A 16,747-nucleotide genomic window follows, 5' to 3' on the forward strand; every position below is an offset into this window, starting at 1 on the left:
GCATCAGTTGATGTAAGTCTCTCCAAGCCTCTCTGTATTCCTCCTGTTGGTCATTTCTTACAGAACAATAATATTCCATAACATTCATATACCATAATTTACCCAACCATTCTCCAATTGATGGACATCCATTCATCTTCCAGCTTCTAGCCACTATGAAAAGGGCTGCCACAAACATTTTGGCACACACAGGTCCCTTTCCCTTCTTTAGTAGTTCCTTGGGGTATAAGCCCAGTAGTAGTATGGCTGGGTCAAAGGGTATGCACATTTTGATAACTTTTTGGGCATAATTCCAGATTGCTCTCCAGAATGGTTGGATTCTTTCACAACTCCACCAACAATGCATCAGTGTCCCAGTTTTCCCACATCCCCTCCAACATTCATCGTTATTTGTTCCTGTCATCTTAGCCAATCTGACAGGGGTGTAGTGGTATCTCAGAGTTGTCTTAATTTGCATTTCTCTGATCAATAGTGATTTGGAACACTCTTTCATATGAGTGGAAATAGTTTTAATTTCATCATCTGAAAATTGTCTGTTCATATCCTTTGACCATTTATCAATTGGAGAATGGCTTGATTTCTTATAAATTAAAGTCAATTCTCTGTATGTTTTGGAGATGAGGCCTTTATCAGAACCTTTAACTGTAAAAATGTTTTCCCAATTTGTTACTTCCCTTCTAATCCTGTTTGCATTAGTTTTGTTTGTGCAGAAACTTTTTAATTTGGTGTAATCAAAATGTTCTATTTTGTGATCAATAATGGTCTCTAGTTCTCCCTTGGACACAAACTCCTTCCTCCTCCACAAGTCTGAGAGGTAAACCATCCCATGTTCCTCCAATTTATTTATGATTTCGTTCTTTATGCCTAAATCTTGGACCCATTTTGATCTAATCTTAGTATGTGGTGTTAAATGTGGGTCCATGCCTAGTTTCTGCCATACTAATTTCCAGTTTTCCCAGCAGTTTTTGTCAAATAATGAATTCTTATCCCAAAATTTGGGATCTTTGGGTTTGTCAAACACTAGATTGCTATTTTTATTCACTATCTTGTCCTGTGAACCTAACCTATGCCACTGATCAACTAGCCTATTTCTTAGCCAATACCAAATGGTTTTGGTGACTGTTGCTTTATAATACAGTTCTAGATCAGGTACTGCTAGACACCTTCACTTAATTTTTTTTTCATTACTTCCCTTGAAATTCTCGACCTTTTGTTGTTCCATATGAATTCTGTTGTTATTTTTTCTAGATTATTAAAATAGTTTCTTGGGAGCCTGATTGGTATAGCACTAAATAAATAGATTAGTTTAGGGAGTATTGTCATCTTAATTATATTCGCTCGGCCTATCCAAGAACACTGAATGTCTTTCCAATTATTTAAATCTGACTTTATTTTTGTGGCAAGTGTTTTGTAATTTTGCTCATATAATTCCTGACTCTCCTTTGGTAGATATATTCCCAAATATTTTATACTATCGACAGTTATTTTGAATGGAAGGTACACATAGATTCATACACACAGAATAATTCTTTGCCCACATGGAAAAAAGGCAAAATCTAAATCCCTTGAGTACCACTTGCCATTTTTACATACATCTTAAAAAATTTACCCTTATAATAATCTTGTAAGATAACCATGAAAAGCCGTAATACAAATATCTCCATCTTACATATGATCAAGCTGAGGCTCAAGTTAAGTGGTTTTTCTAAAACTGCTCAAATAGTAACTGTGTCTGTTGTTAAAAAATGAAATACTTTTTACCCACTTCATCTTGAATGGAACTCCCATTAATAAGCCCTTTCCCCTGATGGAGGGAAAAGAAAAAGCTTTGTTCCAGGATGTATACTTTTTTAATGAAGCCTTCCAGATTCCTTCAACTGCTAGCACGCTCTCTCTCAAAATGTCTAGTACTGAATTATTTTATTTGTATTAGTATTCTCTTTATATTTCTTATGTATATACTTCTATCCATACTTGTAATCTCCCCTATTAGGATGAAACTGATCCCTTTGGAAGTAGGAATTAAGGCCTTCTTTATACGTCTATGTCCAGTACCTATCCAAGTGCTAGAACAGAGCAGGAGTTTTACCAAATATTGATTGGCTGACATATATAGTATTGGTTACAATGGTTTTATTTTTCTTTCTTTTTTAATGGGGGAGTTTAAAGTTAGATTGGGATAGAAAGAGGGAGGAAAAGCCAAGATGGTGGACTAAGATCAAGACTTCAACTCTCCCCCAAACTCCTCCACAGACCTTTAAACAATGGCTCTAAACAAATTCCAGAGCAGCAGACCAAAAAATGGAGTCAAACAATTTTCTAGCCCAAGGCAACAAAGGTGGGCAGGAAAAAATAGAATAGTCTAATGTAGGTCAAGCTAGGTTAAACCTTGAACTCAGCAAATAAACAGGCCTTGGGAGCCACTAAAGCAACAGCAGCAGCTGCTTCCAGAGCTCTCAGCCTACAGAAGGCCAAAGATCAGTGAGGGTCAGAAGGAGATTAGGCAGGTCTCTCTGATAGCACCAAGGCAGGACACAAGTCACAGTTCTGGGTGGCAGTTCCAGGGTGAAGACGAGCACTAGAAAACCAGAGCCTGCTGACCCAGTGGAGTAGGAATCCTGCTCTTAGTTCTAGGGCAGAAAAGAGTGCCTGTGGTTGCTCACAGACCAGAGCAAAGCACAGAAGAGAAACAAATCTCCTTAGAAGAATTGGAAACTTACAGGTCCCTGGAAGTATCACTGAAAACAGCTGCATAAACCCCCTGAAACTTGGGGCAGTGCACTTTCCACCCTAGAAGCAGAGTCCTCCTTTAACAAAGACTTAAAAGTCAAGCAATAGGCTGGGGGAAATAAAATGAAAACTAAATATGGCCAGTGTAAGTTACTATAGTGAAAAGAAGGTCAAATAGAAAAGGATAATGATAAATGTTGGAGGGAATGTGGGAAAACTGGGGCACTAATACATTATTAGTGGAGTTGTAAACTGATCCAACCATTCTAGAAAGCAATTTGGAACGATGCTCAAAGGCCTATCAAACTCTTGAGCCAGCGGTATTATTACTGGGCTTATATCCCAAAGAGATCTTAAAGGAGGGAAAGAGACCTGTATGTGCAAGAAGGTTTGTGGCAGCCCTTTTTGTAGTGGCCATAAACTGGAAACTACATGGATGCCCATCAGTTGGAGAATGGCTGAATAAATTGTGGTATATGAATATTATGGAATATTATTGTTCTGTAAACACAATCAGGAGGATGATTTCTGAGAGGCCTGGAGAGACTTACATGAACTGATGCTGAGTGAAATGAGCAGGACCAGGAAATCATTATACACTTCAACAACCGGATTATACAATAATCAATTCTGCTGAAGTGGCTCTTTTCAACAATGAGATGATTGAGGCCAGTTCCAATGATCTTGTGATGAAGAGAGCCATCTACACCCAGAGAGAGAGGACTTATGGGAACGGAGTGTGGATCGCAACATAGTATTTTACCTCTTTTTCTTATTGTTTGCTTGCTTTTTGTTTTCTTTCTCATTTTTTTCCTTTTTGATCTGATTACTCTTGTACAGCAAGATAATTCTATAAATATGTATACATATTTTAATATGTTTAACATACATTGGATTACTTGCCATCTAGAGGTGGGGGTTAAGGGAGGGGAAATTTGAAACACAAAGTTTTGCAAGAGTCAATGTTGAAAGATTACCCAGGCATATGTTTTGAAAATAAAAAGCTTTAATAAAAAAAAGAAAGAAAGAAAGAAAATGGCGGGCAGCTAGGTGGCGCAGTAGATAGAGCACCAGCCCTGAATTCAGGAGGACCAGAGTTCAAATCTGATCTCAGACACTTAATACTTCCTAGCTGTGTGACCCTGGGCAAGTCACTTAGAAAGAAAAAAAAAAAAAAGAAAAAAAAAAAAAAAAGAAAATGAAGATAAAAAACAAAACAACAAACAGAAAAAGAAAGGTAAAGCACACAATCAGAAAAAAATAACAAAGTGAAAGATCCTTTATCCAAAGCCTTCAAGAAAAATATAAATTGTTCTCAAGTCTATGGAAGAGTTCAAAAAGAATTTCAAAGATCAGTTAAGAGAAGCAGAGGAAAAACTGGGAAAAGAAATTATATTAATGCAAGAAAATCTTGAAAATGAGTTTAATAGCTTAGTAAAACAGACAGAAAAAAATAGTAACATCTTAAAAAAAAAAAAAAAAACAGTCTAGGCAAAATAATAAAGGACAAAAAGCCAGTGAGAAGAAGAATACCTTAAAAAGCAGGACTGGCCAAATGGAAAGAGAGAAATAAAAATCCTGTAAAGAAAATCACTCCTTAAAAAGCAGAATTGGCCAAATGTAAAAGGCGGTACAAAAGTTCACCAAAGAAAATAATTCCTTAAAAAAAGAACTGAGCAAATAGAAGCTAATGACTTCACAAGAAATTTAAAAAAAAAAAAAAAAAAAAAAAAGCAAAAGAATGAAAAAAAAAATAGAAGACAATTTGAAATATGAGAAAAACAACTAAGCTAAAATAGAACCAGGAGAGATAATTTTATAATTATTGGATTACTGCAAAGAAATTACCCCCCCCAAAAAAAGGCCTAGATAACATCTTTCAAGAAACTATTAAGGAAAACTGCCTAAACATTCTAGAAATAGATAGTTAAATATAAATGAAAAGAAACCACCAATCACCTCCTGAAGGATTTTGGATTTTAATTCCAAAATTAAAACTCCCAGGAATATTTTAGTCAAATTCCAGAACTCCTAGCTCAAGGAGAAAATACAGCAAATAGCCAGAAAAAAATAATGTTAAGTATTCTAGAGCTACAGTCAGGACAACACAAGATTTAGTTCTTCTACATCAAAGTACCAGAGAGCTGGGAATATGATATTCCAGACGGCAAAGAGCTAGGATTATAACCAAGAATCACCTGCATAGCAAAACTGAGTATAATACTTCAAAGGAATTGAATGAAATAGAAGACTTTCCAGCATTCTTGATGAAAAGCCCAGAGCTGAATAGAAAATTTAACTTTCAAATACAAGACTCAAGAGAAACATAAAAAATTAAATAGGAAAGGAAGTCAAAAGGGACTTAAGGTTAAACTATTTACATTCCAACTGTAAGGGCAAGGTGAGAAAGGGCAAGGTGAAAAAAGGGAGTGAACCTTATTTTCATGAGAACTAGCTCAAAGAGGGAATAACATACACACTCAATTAGGTATAGAAATCTATCTTACACTACAGAAAAGCAGGAGGAGAAGGGGATAAAAGAAGGGGCATGGTAAGGGCCAATTGGAGGAAGGGATAGAGCTCTTTTGAGAAGGAATATGGTGAAAGAAGAAAAAGACTAGAATAAAATAAATGGGGGAAAGAATGGGAAAAAGAATAAATGGGATGAGGGATACAAGGAGGATGAAGGGAAATAAAATTAGCAGTCAAAACTGAAAAAAATTTAAAACAAGTTTCTCTGATAAAGCTCTCACTTCTTAAACATACAGAGAATTAGGTCAAATTTTTGAAGATAACAGCCATGACTCAAGTGACAAATGATAAAAAGATATGAACAATTTTCAGATGAAGTCATCAAAGGTGGCTATAGACAACATGAAAAACTGCTTTAAATCACTGTTGATTGAAGAAATGCAAATTAAAACATTTCTGAGGTACTGTTCTGAGGTACTGAGGTATGAACCTGTTAGGTTGACTAATAGAACAGAAAAGGAAAATGACAAATGTTGGAAAGAGTGTGAGAAAAAAGAAAGTTGTGAACTATGCAACCATTGTGTATTGCAATTTGGAACTGCCCAAAAGGCTATAAATCTAGCTTTGATCTAGTAATATCACTAGTGGATCTATATCCTAAGATAGATTAAAAAGAGGCAAAAGAATCTATATGTACAAAATATGTATAGCAACTCATTTCTGGGGGCAAATAATTGGAAATTGAGGGCATGCCCTTCAATGGGAGAATGACGAACAAATTATTGTATATGATTATGGTAAAATGCTACTATGCTATAAGAAATGATGAGTAGAATGCTCTCAGAAGAACCTGGAAATACTTAAATGAGTTGATGCTAAGTGAGATGTACTGTCTACAAAATAATAGTAATTTTGCTAAATGATCAGCTGTGAATGATTTAGCCATTCTTAGCAATACAATGATCCAAAAAACTCTAAAGAACATTTGATGAAAAATGTCCATTCTCAGAGAAAAAAACTGATGGTATCTGAATACAGATTTTTAAAAAACTTTTTATTTTGTTTTATTTTTACTTTCTTTTTCTTGCATTTTTTGTTTGTTTGTTTGTTTTTTTGGTCTATGTCTTCTTTCACAACATGACTGCTATGGAAATATTGTGAATGACTACACATGTATAACCTGTATTGAATTGCTTGGCTTCTCAATGAGGGGTTGAGAATGGAGAAAGAGAATTTAAAAGTTTTAAAAATTAATTTTAAAAAATTGTTTTTACATGTAAGTGGAGAAAAATTAAAAATTAAATAACTATAATAAAAGGAAAAAAAGGAAGAGGGGGAAATGGAATGGGGTTATGTCTCCAACTACTCCACTCAAAAAAGGAAATAAAAGATCATTCAATCATTTTTAATGTACAAAAGAGAACAAAAGAAAGGTCAAAACTACAGACAAACCAGATACACATATTTTTAAAAAAAAGAAAATCTAACACAGCATCAGTTCCCATATAATCCCTTTTTTCAGTTCTATTGTATATATGCAAATGTTCATTTTAGTTGGTGTTAGTTAAGATTATAAACTTTTTAAAAGAAAGACAAGTGAAAATGATTCCAAAATCAAATAGTAAGCTATCCAAACAATCTGAGACAAGTTTGAATCAGTGACCAAGATTATAAACAAGATTATACTATGAATAAAATAAGTATTATAATACTATGAACAATCCCCACTGAAACTGGATGCATGCTGTAACTGCCAACATTTTCAAAAAATAGGACTAAGAAATTACCCCCTGTAATAAAGAACTTTATTTGGAAACTAATATGTGGAAAGTTGATATTTTCAGCTCTTTTTACAACTTTATCTTCGATGATTATGATTTTTATTACTACACTGCATAATCAAGCAATGGAAAAGATTTCATTTTTATAGATAAACTTCTTGTGTCACTGTAAGGCAAGTGAGTTTTAAATTTTCTTTTGTCCAGGTTCACTTTTAAACACAGAAAATATATCACTGCCTTATATATTGGCATGAAATTATCAGAAATATAACTTACAATTTACTTTCAACTCAATGTTGGTAAAAGCTTCTAACATGTCTATGATCAAAAGCATTAAGATTCCAACTTGGCTTTATCTGACCTCAAATGGGAAATATACTATATACTGGGACAGCTTCCTTGAAACAAATGTAATATAACACAACAACAACAACAACAACAACAACAAAAAAAAAGAAAGATTAGAAGATTTTACAAACACTGACTTTATAAAATGATTATTTGGTTTTAAAGAAATATTTTTACAATGATTCTTTTAAAATGAAGTCAACTTAAACACAATGTATTTTATAAACAACTTACTAGTATTGCACAAAGTAAGGAATGTATAAATTCACTTACCTTCCGATAAATCATATGGCACATGGCTACTCGAAGTTTCATTCCTGTACACTGTACATGATAAAAATATAGATGATGCAATATGGCCAAAACTAGAGTACAGAAGGACAAAGCAGCAGCATAGCCATAGGCCCAATTCAAAGATACACTGTCAAGGGAATCAGAATGTTCAAAATATTCGATAATTTTCCCCAGAAATATTGGTTGCACTACCTTGGTGCTTTCCTAAAAAAAAAAAGAAAAAAGAAAAAAAAGAAGAGAAATATAAATCACAGAATTTAACATGTCAATTTTTTTTTCTTAGAGCAAAGTCTTACTTTGATTCATGATTTCTCATGGCAATGAGGTTCTGATTTCACAAAAAACATAAACTAGACAAGATCATAGATCTAGAACCAGAAGAGACTTTGGGAGTCATTTCATGAAATGATCTTGTTGAGTACGAATTGCACTATGAGTATGTGTGCAGGATCTGAAGACCAAGTTAGCCAAGTACAGAGAGATGACCAAAAAGATCAGTTTCTAAATAATAACATTTTCGCTCATCTACAACTGAAATAATGTGCATGTGGAATTACACTCTGGACATAGGGAGATATACCCATACTGCTAAAATCAGAGGTTTTTCAAAGTTGTGAGAAGTTTCACTGGATACATGGGAAGGCAAGTGGTTAATGGGAAGGGAGATGAAAAAAATTTTATTAGGAGTTTTTACCAAAGTTTTGATCAAGTTCTGAATTTATTCTTACCCTGAAAAAAAATTCTGGTTTCACTAGGAAATCCAAGATATTTTCATCGGAGGTTTGGAACAGAAGCTATAAAAAGCTAGGAACTAGTAGGTTCTTTATAGTTTCAAGGACATTGTAAATGATAAATATTGCCTTCAGTGCCTGAAAAATTAGCAGATCTCTAAGTCACAGATTTTGGAGATGTAAGAGAGCAGAGGATAGTGGGGTGGGAGGGAAGGGACTTGTCCCAAATGAGCACAGACCCACTCTCCCTTCCTCACTCCTCTGTACTCCCATCTTCAATTTGGTGCTTCATTTGTCAGTAAAATTAAATTTATGCTGACCTCAGAAGTAGAGCACAAGCTTCTGAATGGCTGACCCAGATTATCCCCCCCCCCCCATTCAGACAATGCATTATCACAAGACAAGGAAAGCACAAGTCCAAAAATTGTTTTTAAATAAATGTCAAGCATAGAAGGTTCTTGTTTTGGTAGATATGATCAGATAATAATTCATCTGAAAAAAAGAATTGGGGAACAGGATGTGGAGACAGCAGGATGGTCATTAGGCCAACTGCCTATTCCATAAATCAACAGTTACATAGCAGCCAAAAAAAAGCTAACTGAATATTATATTTCAGTGTGAACTCTGATTAACAAATTCACACTGGACTACTGAGGTTATATTATTCTTGTGTTTTGCCATGGTCAGATTACACTGAAATATTTCATTCAATTCTAGATAGTACATTTTGAAAAGGTCACTAGGCAAGCGGGAGTACATTCCAAGGATAGCAATATGGATGGTGAAGGAATTAGAAATCAAGCCATACTTGGACTGGTAGGAGGAACTAGACAGAGCTGACATATTTTTTAAAAAGACACTTGCCCTAAATATCTGAAGGACTATGATTAGAAGAATGATTAGTACTTGTTCTCCTGGTGCCAGAGGGACAGAACTAGGAGAAATAGGTAAAAGTTTCTAAAAGGCAATGTTCAGGTCAATACAAGGAAAGGTTTCCTAATTAAGTAGAATAGGCTGCCTCAGGAGGTAATTAAGATCCCTATCAGGAAAGGTCAACAAGTAGAAGCTAGATAATCTGAGATTTTTGTAAAAGGGATGCCTGTTCAGGCATGGGTTATAGGAGCCAAGAGGTCTCTTCCAAATCTGTAATTCTGTGTACTACCTATGTGCTACTGATGTCTATGCATAACTATAATCATTAGGCAGCTAAGAAAAAGGTAAAAATGTTCCCTTTGGGGTTCAAGTAAGACCCTTCAAGTACAAGTCAAGCCTTTAGGCTGCAACTAATAGGTCAAAATTAACAATAATCAGAACAAACTATAAACATGAAACTAACAAAATGAAATATTTATTGCAACCAAAAACCCCAAATAAAGAGAAAAGATATACCTCACCGAACAAGGCAAAATAAACACATAAATAAAATTATTTCCTATAATCTATACTTAAATTGACTTTAAACTGACAGGAATACACAGGGCTTTCCAGTATTTTACTACAAATACATCCCATCCATCATCCATGTCCATGTAACCTCTAGCATTCCTTTCTAACTTAATCTTCCTCTCCTTTCCCATAAAAGAAACTGATATTTCAGATTCAAACTTCATATTTCAAACCCAATATTCAAAAAATCAGGACCTCCTTGGCTCAAATGACTTTCCAGTTCAAAGGAGGGAAAATCAAAGACAAATATTTAAAATTTTAGTTTAAAAAAAAAGATTTTGAAATACTTTTAAAATGAGATTTTAAGCAACCTCTCAGTAATGATCTTAAATATTGTTTTATTTTTATTTTTTATGTTTCTTTTTAAATAAAACATTGACAGGAAGAAATAAGGAAATTAAATGGGTCAATCAAAGGCTACTAATAAAAAGATTTTTCTATTAAGGAATAATCAAATTATCTATAAAAAGAGAAACTCTAGTTCTACAGGTAGTCTATAACATACACTAACGAGGTCTTAAAATGAAGAGAAGTAGCCTCTTTTGGAATGTTCATGCATTCTCTCTGATGATTACCTCAATTTATTCTCCATATTTCTTGTTTATAGCTAAAATGAATAACCAATAGACTGTGGCTTTTTTTTTTGGTTATTATATTTTTATGATAACCCCTATGTTCATCATATTTCCTGGCACATCGGAGGAACTTAATAAATGTATACTGACTGACTGACTAGAGGGAATGCTTAAAAGTGAGAAGAAAATGCTTATCGAAATTTTAATTTAGGAAAAAAGTGATATTAAATTTTATATATATATATATATATCATAACAAATAAGACATATATTTAGTACATACATGTATATTCAAGTATATGAATACACATTTAGGACTGTATGTGCGTGCGTGGGTGTACGCGTGCGTGCACACACACACACACACACACACACACAGTCTGCCACGGACTTCATTTAAGCAATGTCATCAAGTTTCTGTCTGTTCTTATTCAAAAAATAAGAAAACAGCTATCCAAAAGTGAAATTTGGGTGACAACTGGTGATACCGCATTTCTGGACCTTATTTGAGATCTCTTTGGAAAGGCTGAATGATCTAGTCTTTGATTTGTTATAGAAGGCATTCTTAGTCACTAGATGCTCTCTGAAACATCTTCTAATTTTAGGATTCTTGGTGTTACTTTGATCTCTGGACAGATGCCAAGCTACCCACAGTTAATGCTTAAAACAATTATTTTGGGGGAAACATTAAATAATGTCAGTGGATGACTGACTACAAGTCACTAGTCCTAGATAAACAGTTCTTAATTAAATATTTAAAAATATAAAAGCTTTACAGATCAACAAAGGAAGACTTTGCCACATGGCTGCTTTGGGTTGTGTAGGGAATATTTAAAGAATACTCAATGTCCCAGAAGGAAAAACAAAATCCAAGAATGATAAACAAAGCAGAGTTGTCCAATCGCATCCAATTCTCTTTTTTTTTTCTTTGTACACTGAAGTGTTTGTATTTGTTGATGACTAAGCCCATAATAAAGAGGGAAAATTTTTTTTCTAATTTTGTTTAAGGTTTTCATAACATTGTTTTTTCCCTATGAGAGCTCTGAACAGATTGAGGCAAAATTTTATAATAGCCATCTATCTTCTTATTTTGGTATAAGTCCTTTCTGAATCCTTATCTAAGTGACTTTTGCCTAAAGGAAGAAAAATAAAGTTCATGATTATTATGCTATTTCTCAAAGATTTACAATATTTATATATATATTTTTTCCAAAAATCTGTAGCTCTTCCTAGAAAAAGTGAATGCTTTGATACTTAATTCTTAATTCTAGTATTTTCCTTCTGATGACTGTTTTCTTTATATCCAGTTTATAGTTTGCATTGTATATATTTCCATAATGTCCCTACACATTAGAGTATAACTTGACAGACAATCTTTTGTCTTTTTTTGAATCCCCAGTGCCAAATGTTTACTGACTGACTGATAGATTGAATAATAAAGGTTGTTCCTTAGGTATTTAAACTGATATAAATAGTAAATTAAATAGCAAAAGAAAAATAAATAAATTTATATGCCAAAATGTTTCATAGAATTTGGGCTCCCAGAGCAAACAAATGGCACAATTGAATTGGAACCTGCTATTTCTTTTTTGAAATCCCAGTCTTAAAGATCCATGCAGTAAATTGGTTTCAAGAAAATGTACCTGGTACCTTAATGCCATTGATAGTTCCAAATGCTGTTCTGTCCTAGTTTAGTCTTTCAATTTTATAATGCTTAACAAAAATGACTCACCTAAATAAATATATTATAAGCATGAATATATTTAATATATGCATAAAGTATACATATATGTACTTGGGTCTATATACCATACTATATACTTCCATGTATGTATATACTTCATACTGAGTACATGTTTGTATGTACATATGTTTACCAGTACATACATATATACATTGTATGAACTAATATAAAGTTCTGGGAATTACCCTCCCCAGGGAAAACTTGTTCTTCCGAAGAAATCCAATCCTCAGCTGAATTAATTCTCTAAAACATTATGTACAGCAGTTACAAAAATCCCAGGGAGACTTAAATGAATCAATAATCACAGTCATAGCCCTATGCACTTCACATCGTTTGGGAATCTAATCCCTAACAATTGAACTTTAAAGTCTCAACACCAAAGATGAATTACTTCTCTCGAAGCAAAGCAAAGGCCTTCTTCCTACATTCATCTTGAGAAGATTAATATTTTCACCCAGTTTCTCCACACCAGCAAAAAGCCAATAGTCAAAGTGGAGAAATTACAAGGCATGAATATCAGACCTAAAGTTTCCTTTCTGCTAGAAATTCAAATGACCTAAAACAACATTTGCATCAGTATTGTAATCCTCATCAGGTATATGTTGCCTAAAGACATAAAGTCAAAAGAACATCATCAATTGAAGTTCATATGTCAATTTCAATCCTGTCAAATGTCAAACTAAAACCCACTTAGATACCCATCAAAATTAAAAAAAAAAAAAAAACCACACAAAAAACACACACACTAAATGATTATCTTAATTCTCTTCTTGTTAGCTCAGGCCAGAGTGCTGTTTACATATATTCTCCCATTTGTACCTTAAAGCACTTTGTGTTCCTATCTGCAGGGAAAACATTTTGACAACTCAGCAACACAGAATCAACAAGCTAACAAATATTTATCTATGGTGTCAAACTCAAACAGAAAGCAGGGGGTGGGGGGAAGGGGAGCACTAAACCTTAAATAACGATCCTGTGGGCCTCTAATATTGACTTAGAAAACACACTTATTTACAGATTTCTTTTTTCTGTTAATACATCCGCACGTTAAAATCTGATTAGGGTCACATTCAGGAGTGTTATGGGCCACACATGGCTCATAGGTAATACGTATGACATTTCTGACACAATCTAACACTAAATACTGATCCAAAAAACCTACTCCAAATCCTGGGGCAAACATTGAGAGATGGAAAGGAACTCAAAGATCATCCAATTCTTTCCTTTTGCACATATTTGACAGACTAACCTTCAGAGAGGTTGAGGGACTTGGTCAGAAATTACAAATGAAGTCCAATAGCTGCAAAGATTTGAACCCAGTCTTTATTTCACCAAATCTCCTACAACAAAAATATCAAACCCAAGGGCAGTCTGAAACAAACTGCAACTGGGAAATGTTTGACAAAATAAAAACATAATAGAACGGAGATAATGTCAATTTGTGGTTTTAAAAGTAAATATCCTTTTTCTATTCACGTTTTATATCATTTATCCAAGGCTATTCCTAACTCACTGTGAAGTTTACCATTAGCTACATTTTATTCTTGGTAGCTATAAGTAAATAAAAATATGAAACTATCTAAGATATAACATGAAGCAGGGAAATCTGGAAGTAATTTTTAAACATAATTCAAATTAAAAGCAGCTATTTTGAGTTTAGAAAATTCCATCTCTTGACAGGAAAAGATAATGATAAATGTTGGAGGGAAAGCTGGGGCACTACTAATACATTATTGGTGGAGTTGTGAAATGATCCAACCATTCTGGAGAGCAATTTGGAATTATGCCCAAAGGGTCATAAAACGCTACAAATCCTTTGATCCAATAGTGTCTCAACTCAGTCTGTATCCCAAAGAGATAGATCATAAAAAAAGGGAAAAGGATCCATACCTCCAAAAATGTTTATGGCAGCCCTTCCTGTAGTAGCAAGGAACTGGAAACTGAGTTGATGTTCATCAGCTTGGGAATGGCCAAATAAGTTATGGTATATGAATATAATGGGAATTACTGTTCCTTAAGAAATGACCAGCAGGATGATTTCAGAAAAGCCTGGAAAGACTTACATGAACTGATGCTGAGTGAAGTGAGCAGGAGGACCAAGATAACACTGTACACAAAACAAGATTGTGTGATGATCAACTGTGATGGATGTGGTGCTTTTCAAGGCAATGCCAAAGACTTGGGATGGAAAATGCCATCCACATGCAGACAAAGAACTATGGAGACTGAATGTGGATTGAAGCCTAGTATTTTTAACCTTTTTTTGTATTTATTTGCTTGCTTTCTCGTGTTTTTCCCTTTTGGTCTCATCTTTCTTGCATAGCACGACAAACATGGATATTTGGTTAAAAGCATTGTACACGTTTAGTTTATAGTGGATTTCTTGCTGTCTTAGGGAAGGAAGCAGTAGGGAGAGAGAAAATTTTGGAACCAAAGACTTACAAAAATGAATGTCTAAAACTTTACATATATATATATATATATATATATATATATATATATATATATATATGTAAAAATAAAATAATATTGAAAAAAAGAAAAAGGAAGAAGAAATAAGGAATTGATGGATAGAAAAGCATCTTGAGTACTTACAAATGTAGTTCTTCACATTAAACAAAGAACTCCAACTTTTGACTTTGGTGTAAAATCAATGCTCCATGGTGCTATAAATAGAGAAGTACTGGAAATTCTAAATTCTTGGTGTGGGTAATAAAGAACTGAAAGGTCATGTAGGTAATGCATTTTCTATGCTGTTTGGAATGGAAATATTGGAAAAAATAAAGTTTCTCTTTAATAAAAAAAATGGTATCTCTGTAGAAGTTATGTGTTAAGTCAAGTTGTATATGTTGTTATATTGTGGGAGGGGGAAAGGGGAAGAAGAGGAACATGACAACTTTACTTAGGGTACAACAAAGGGCTGGTAAATTTTTATCAGAACATGTCCTAGTTCTTCTTAAAACACAACTGACTGTTTTACATAACTAATCTCCACCCCCAGTCAAGTCTGCTCACTACCTACCTTTCAGGATTGTTGTAAGACTCAAATGAGATAATAATTGTAAAACACTTAGCACAGTGCTTGGAACATAGTAAACTATATAAATGCTAAGTACTATCTTTAGCTTATTGTTTCTTTTGTAATAGATGAATAGCAAAAAAAAAAAAAAAAATGTTCACAAATAAGAAACATTACCTCAACCAGGGTAAAAATACCCAAAATTAAATAGGATTTCCAGTAACACTTTATGATTGCTTTGGTTAAAGAAGGCTTTCTGGATTCTTTTTCTGCTCTTAGAACTTCTTTATCCCAGTACCTAGGAAGCAAAAAAAACAAAAAACAAACAAAAAAAAAATAGTGAGGAGTTATTGATTGGGATAAAGAAAAAAGTTAAATAAAAATAAAAAATAAAAGTTGTTTTGCTTGTTTATTTCAAAATGCAACACACCCTCAAAGCATTTTATCAATACTGACAATTGACTTTTGATGAGAAGGAAATCTCCCAGGCTAGAAAATATGAAGATGCCAATATAAAGAAAAACAATTGGCTTTAAGTCTTTTTTTTTTTATTTTGCTCCATAATTTGGCTTACTACTACTTTGAGTAAGCTTTAAGTCTTATAGTCAGGAACTAGAAATTGTAGAAATCCAAAATAGTAACTTATACCAGAAAGCACAAGCTTGAATTTGTGATACAGCAAAGTAATGAACCTCTCCTTTGAATTTTCCCATTCACTTTTATTATTATACAATTTTCTGTGCATGCATATTCTATTAAATTAGAATCTCCTTGGAGGCAAGGCCTAGATGTCATTCTGAAACTTTGTCTTCCCACTTCTAGGAAACTCATACCCATAGGAGGCACTGTAATGTAATACAAATTTATAAGAATGGCCAATCAATGTGGTATGTGATTGGAAAATTACTGTTCTATCAGGATGCTCTCAGAAAAACCTAGAAAGTCTTCCATGAACTCAAGCAAAGTGAAATGGATTGTGTGAATAGTAATAACAATGTTCTCAGATAATTTGTTGTGAATGACTTTGTTATTCTCAACAATACAATAATAATCCAAGATTACTCTGAAGGATTTATGTTGAAAAATGTTATTCCTATCCAGAGAAAGAACTGATTATATCTGAATAAAGACTGAAGCAAACTTTAAAGAATAATTTTTTTTCTTAAGGGTTTGTTTTTTGTTGTTTTTTGTTTTTTTTGAAGGAGAGAGATCTGTTTTCTTTCTCAACATGACTTTTATGGAAGTGTTTTGCTTAAACCTTAATAAGGTGGAGAAAGTCATAAGAAAGGAAGAGAATTTGGAATTCAGTTTTAAAAACAAATAGTAAAAAATTGGTTTTTACCTATAATTGGGGGAAAATAAAAATATTAAAAAAAAAAAAAAGAATACTCAATCAAGGTAGTAATAAATAGGGTGTTTTCAACTGCTTTGGGGGATTACTAGGGAGCTCCAACTGCTTTCTTCCTATACTTTTTAAGAGACAAAAAATGATCACAGCATTGGACTGTCCTCAAGCCTGATCATAAGCCTTAAGGGTATGTGACCATGAAGCAAGAAGATCATGAATCCAGCCCAAGGGAATAGATCCAAGAAGGGGCAAACTAATC

The 16,747-nt window shown here is 33.6% G+C and overlaps 1 protein-coding gene across 1 annotated transcript in view; it reads right to left on the minus strand.

The window, feature by feature from the left end:
- ABCC4 (ATP binding cassette subfamily C member 4 (PEL blood group)) overlaps positions 1-16,747 on the minus strand; it is a 270,694-nt gene that overhangs the window by 198,608 nt on the left and 55,339 nt on the right. The window contains 2 exon segments of the mRNA XM_074299360.1: positions 7,605-7,829; positions 15,318-15,438. Coding sequence (XP_074155461.1) covers positions 7,605-7,829; positions 15,318-15,438 — 346 coding nt within the window.

The sequence above is a fragment of the Sminthopsis crassicaudata genome, chromosome 3 (assembly GCF_048593235.1).
Source record: "Sminthopsis crassicaudata isolate SCR6 chromosome 3, ASM4859323v1, whole genome shotgun sequence".
NCBI classification, from domain to species: domain Eukaryota; kingdom Metazoa; phylum Chordata; class Mammalia; order Dasyuromorphia; family Dasyuridae; genus Sminthopsis; species Sminthopsis crassicaudata.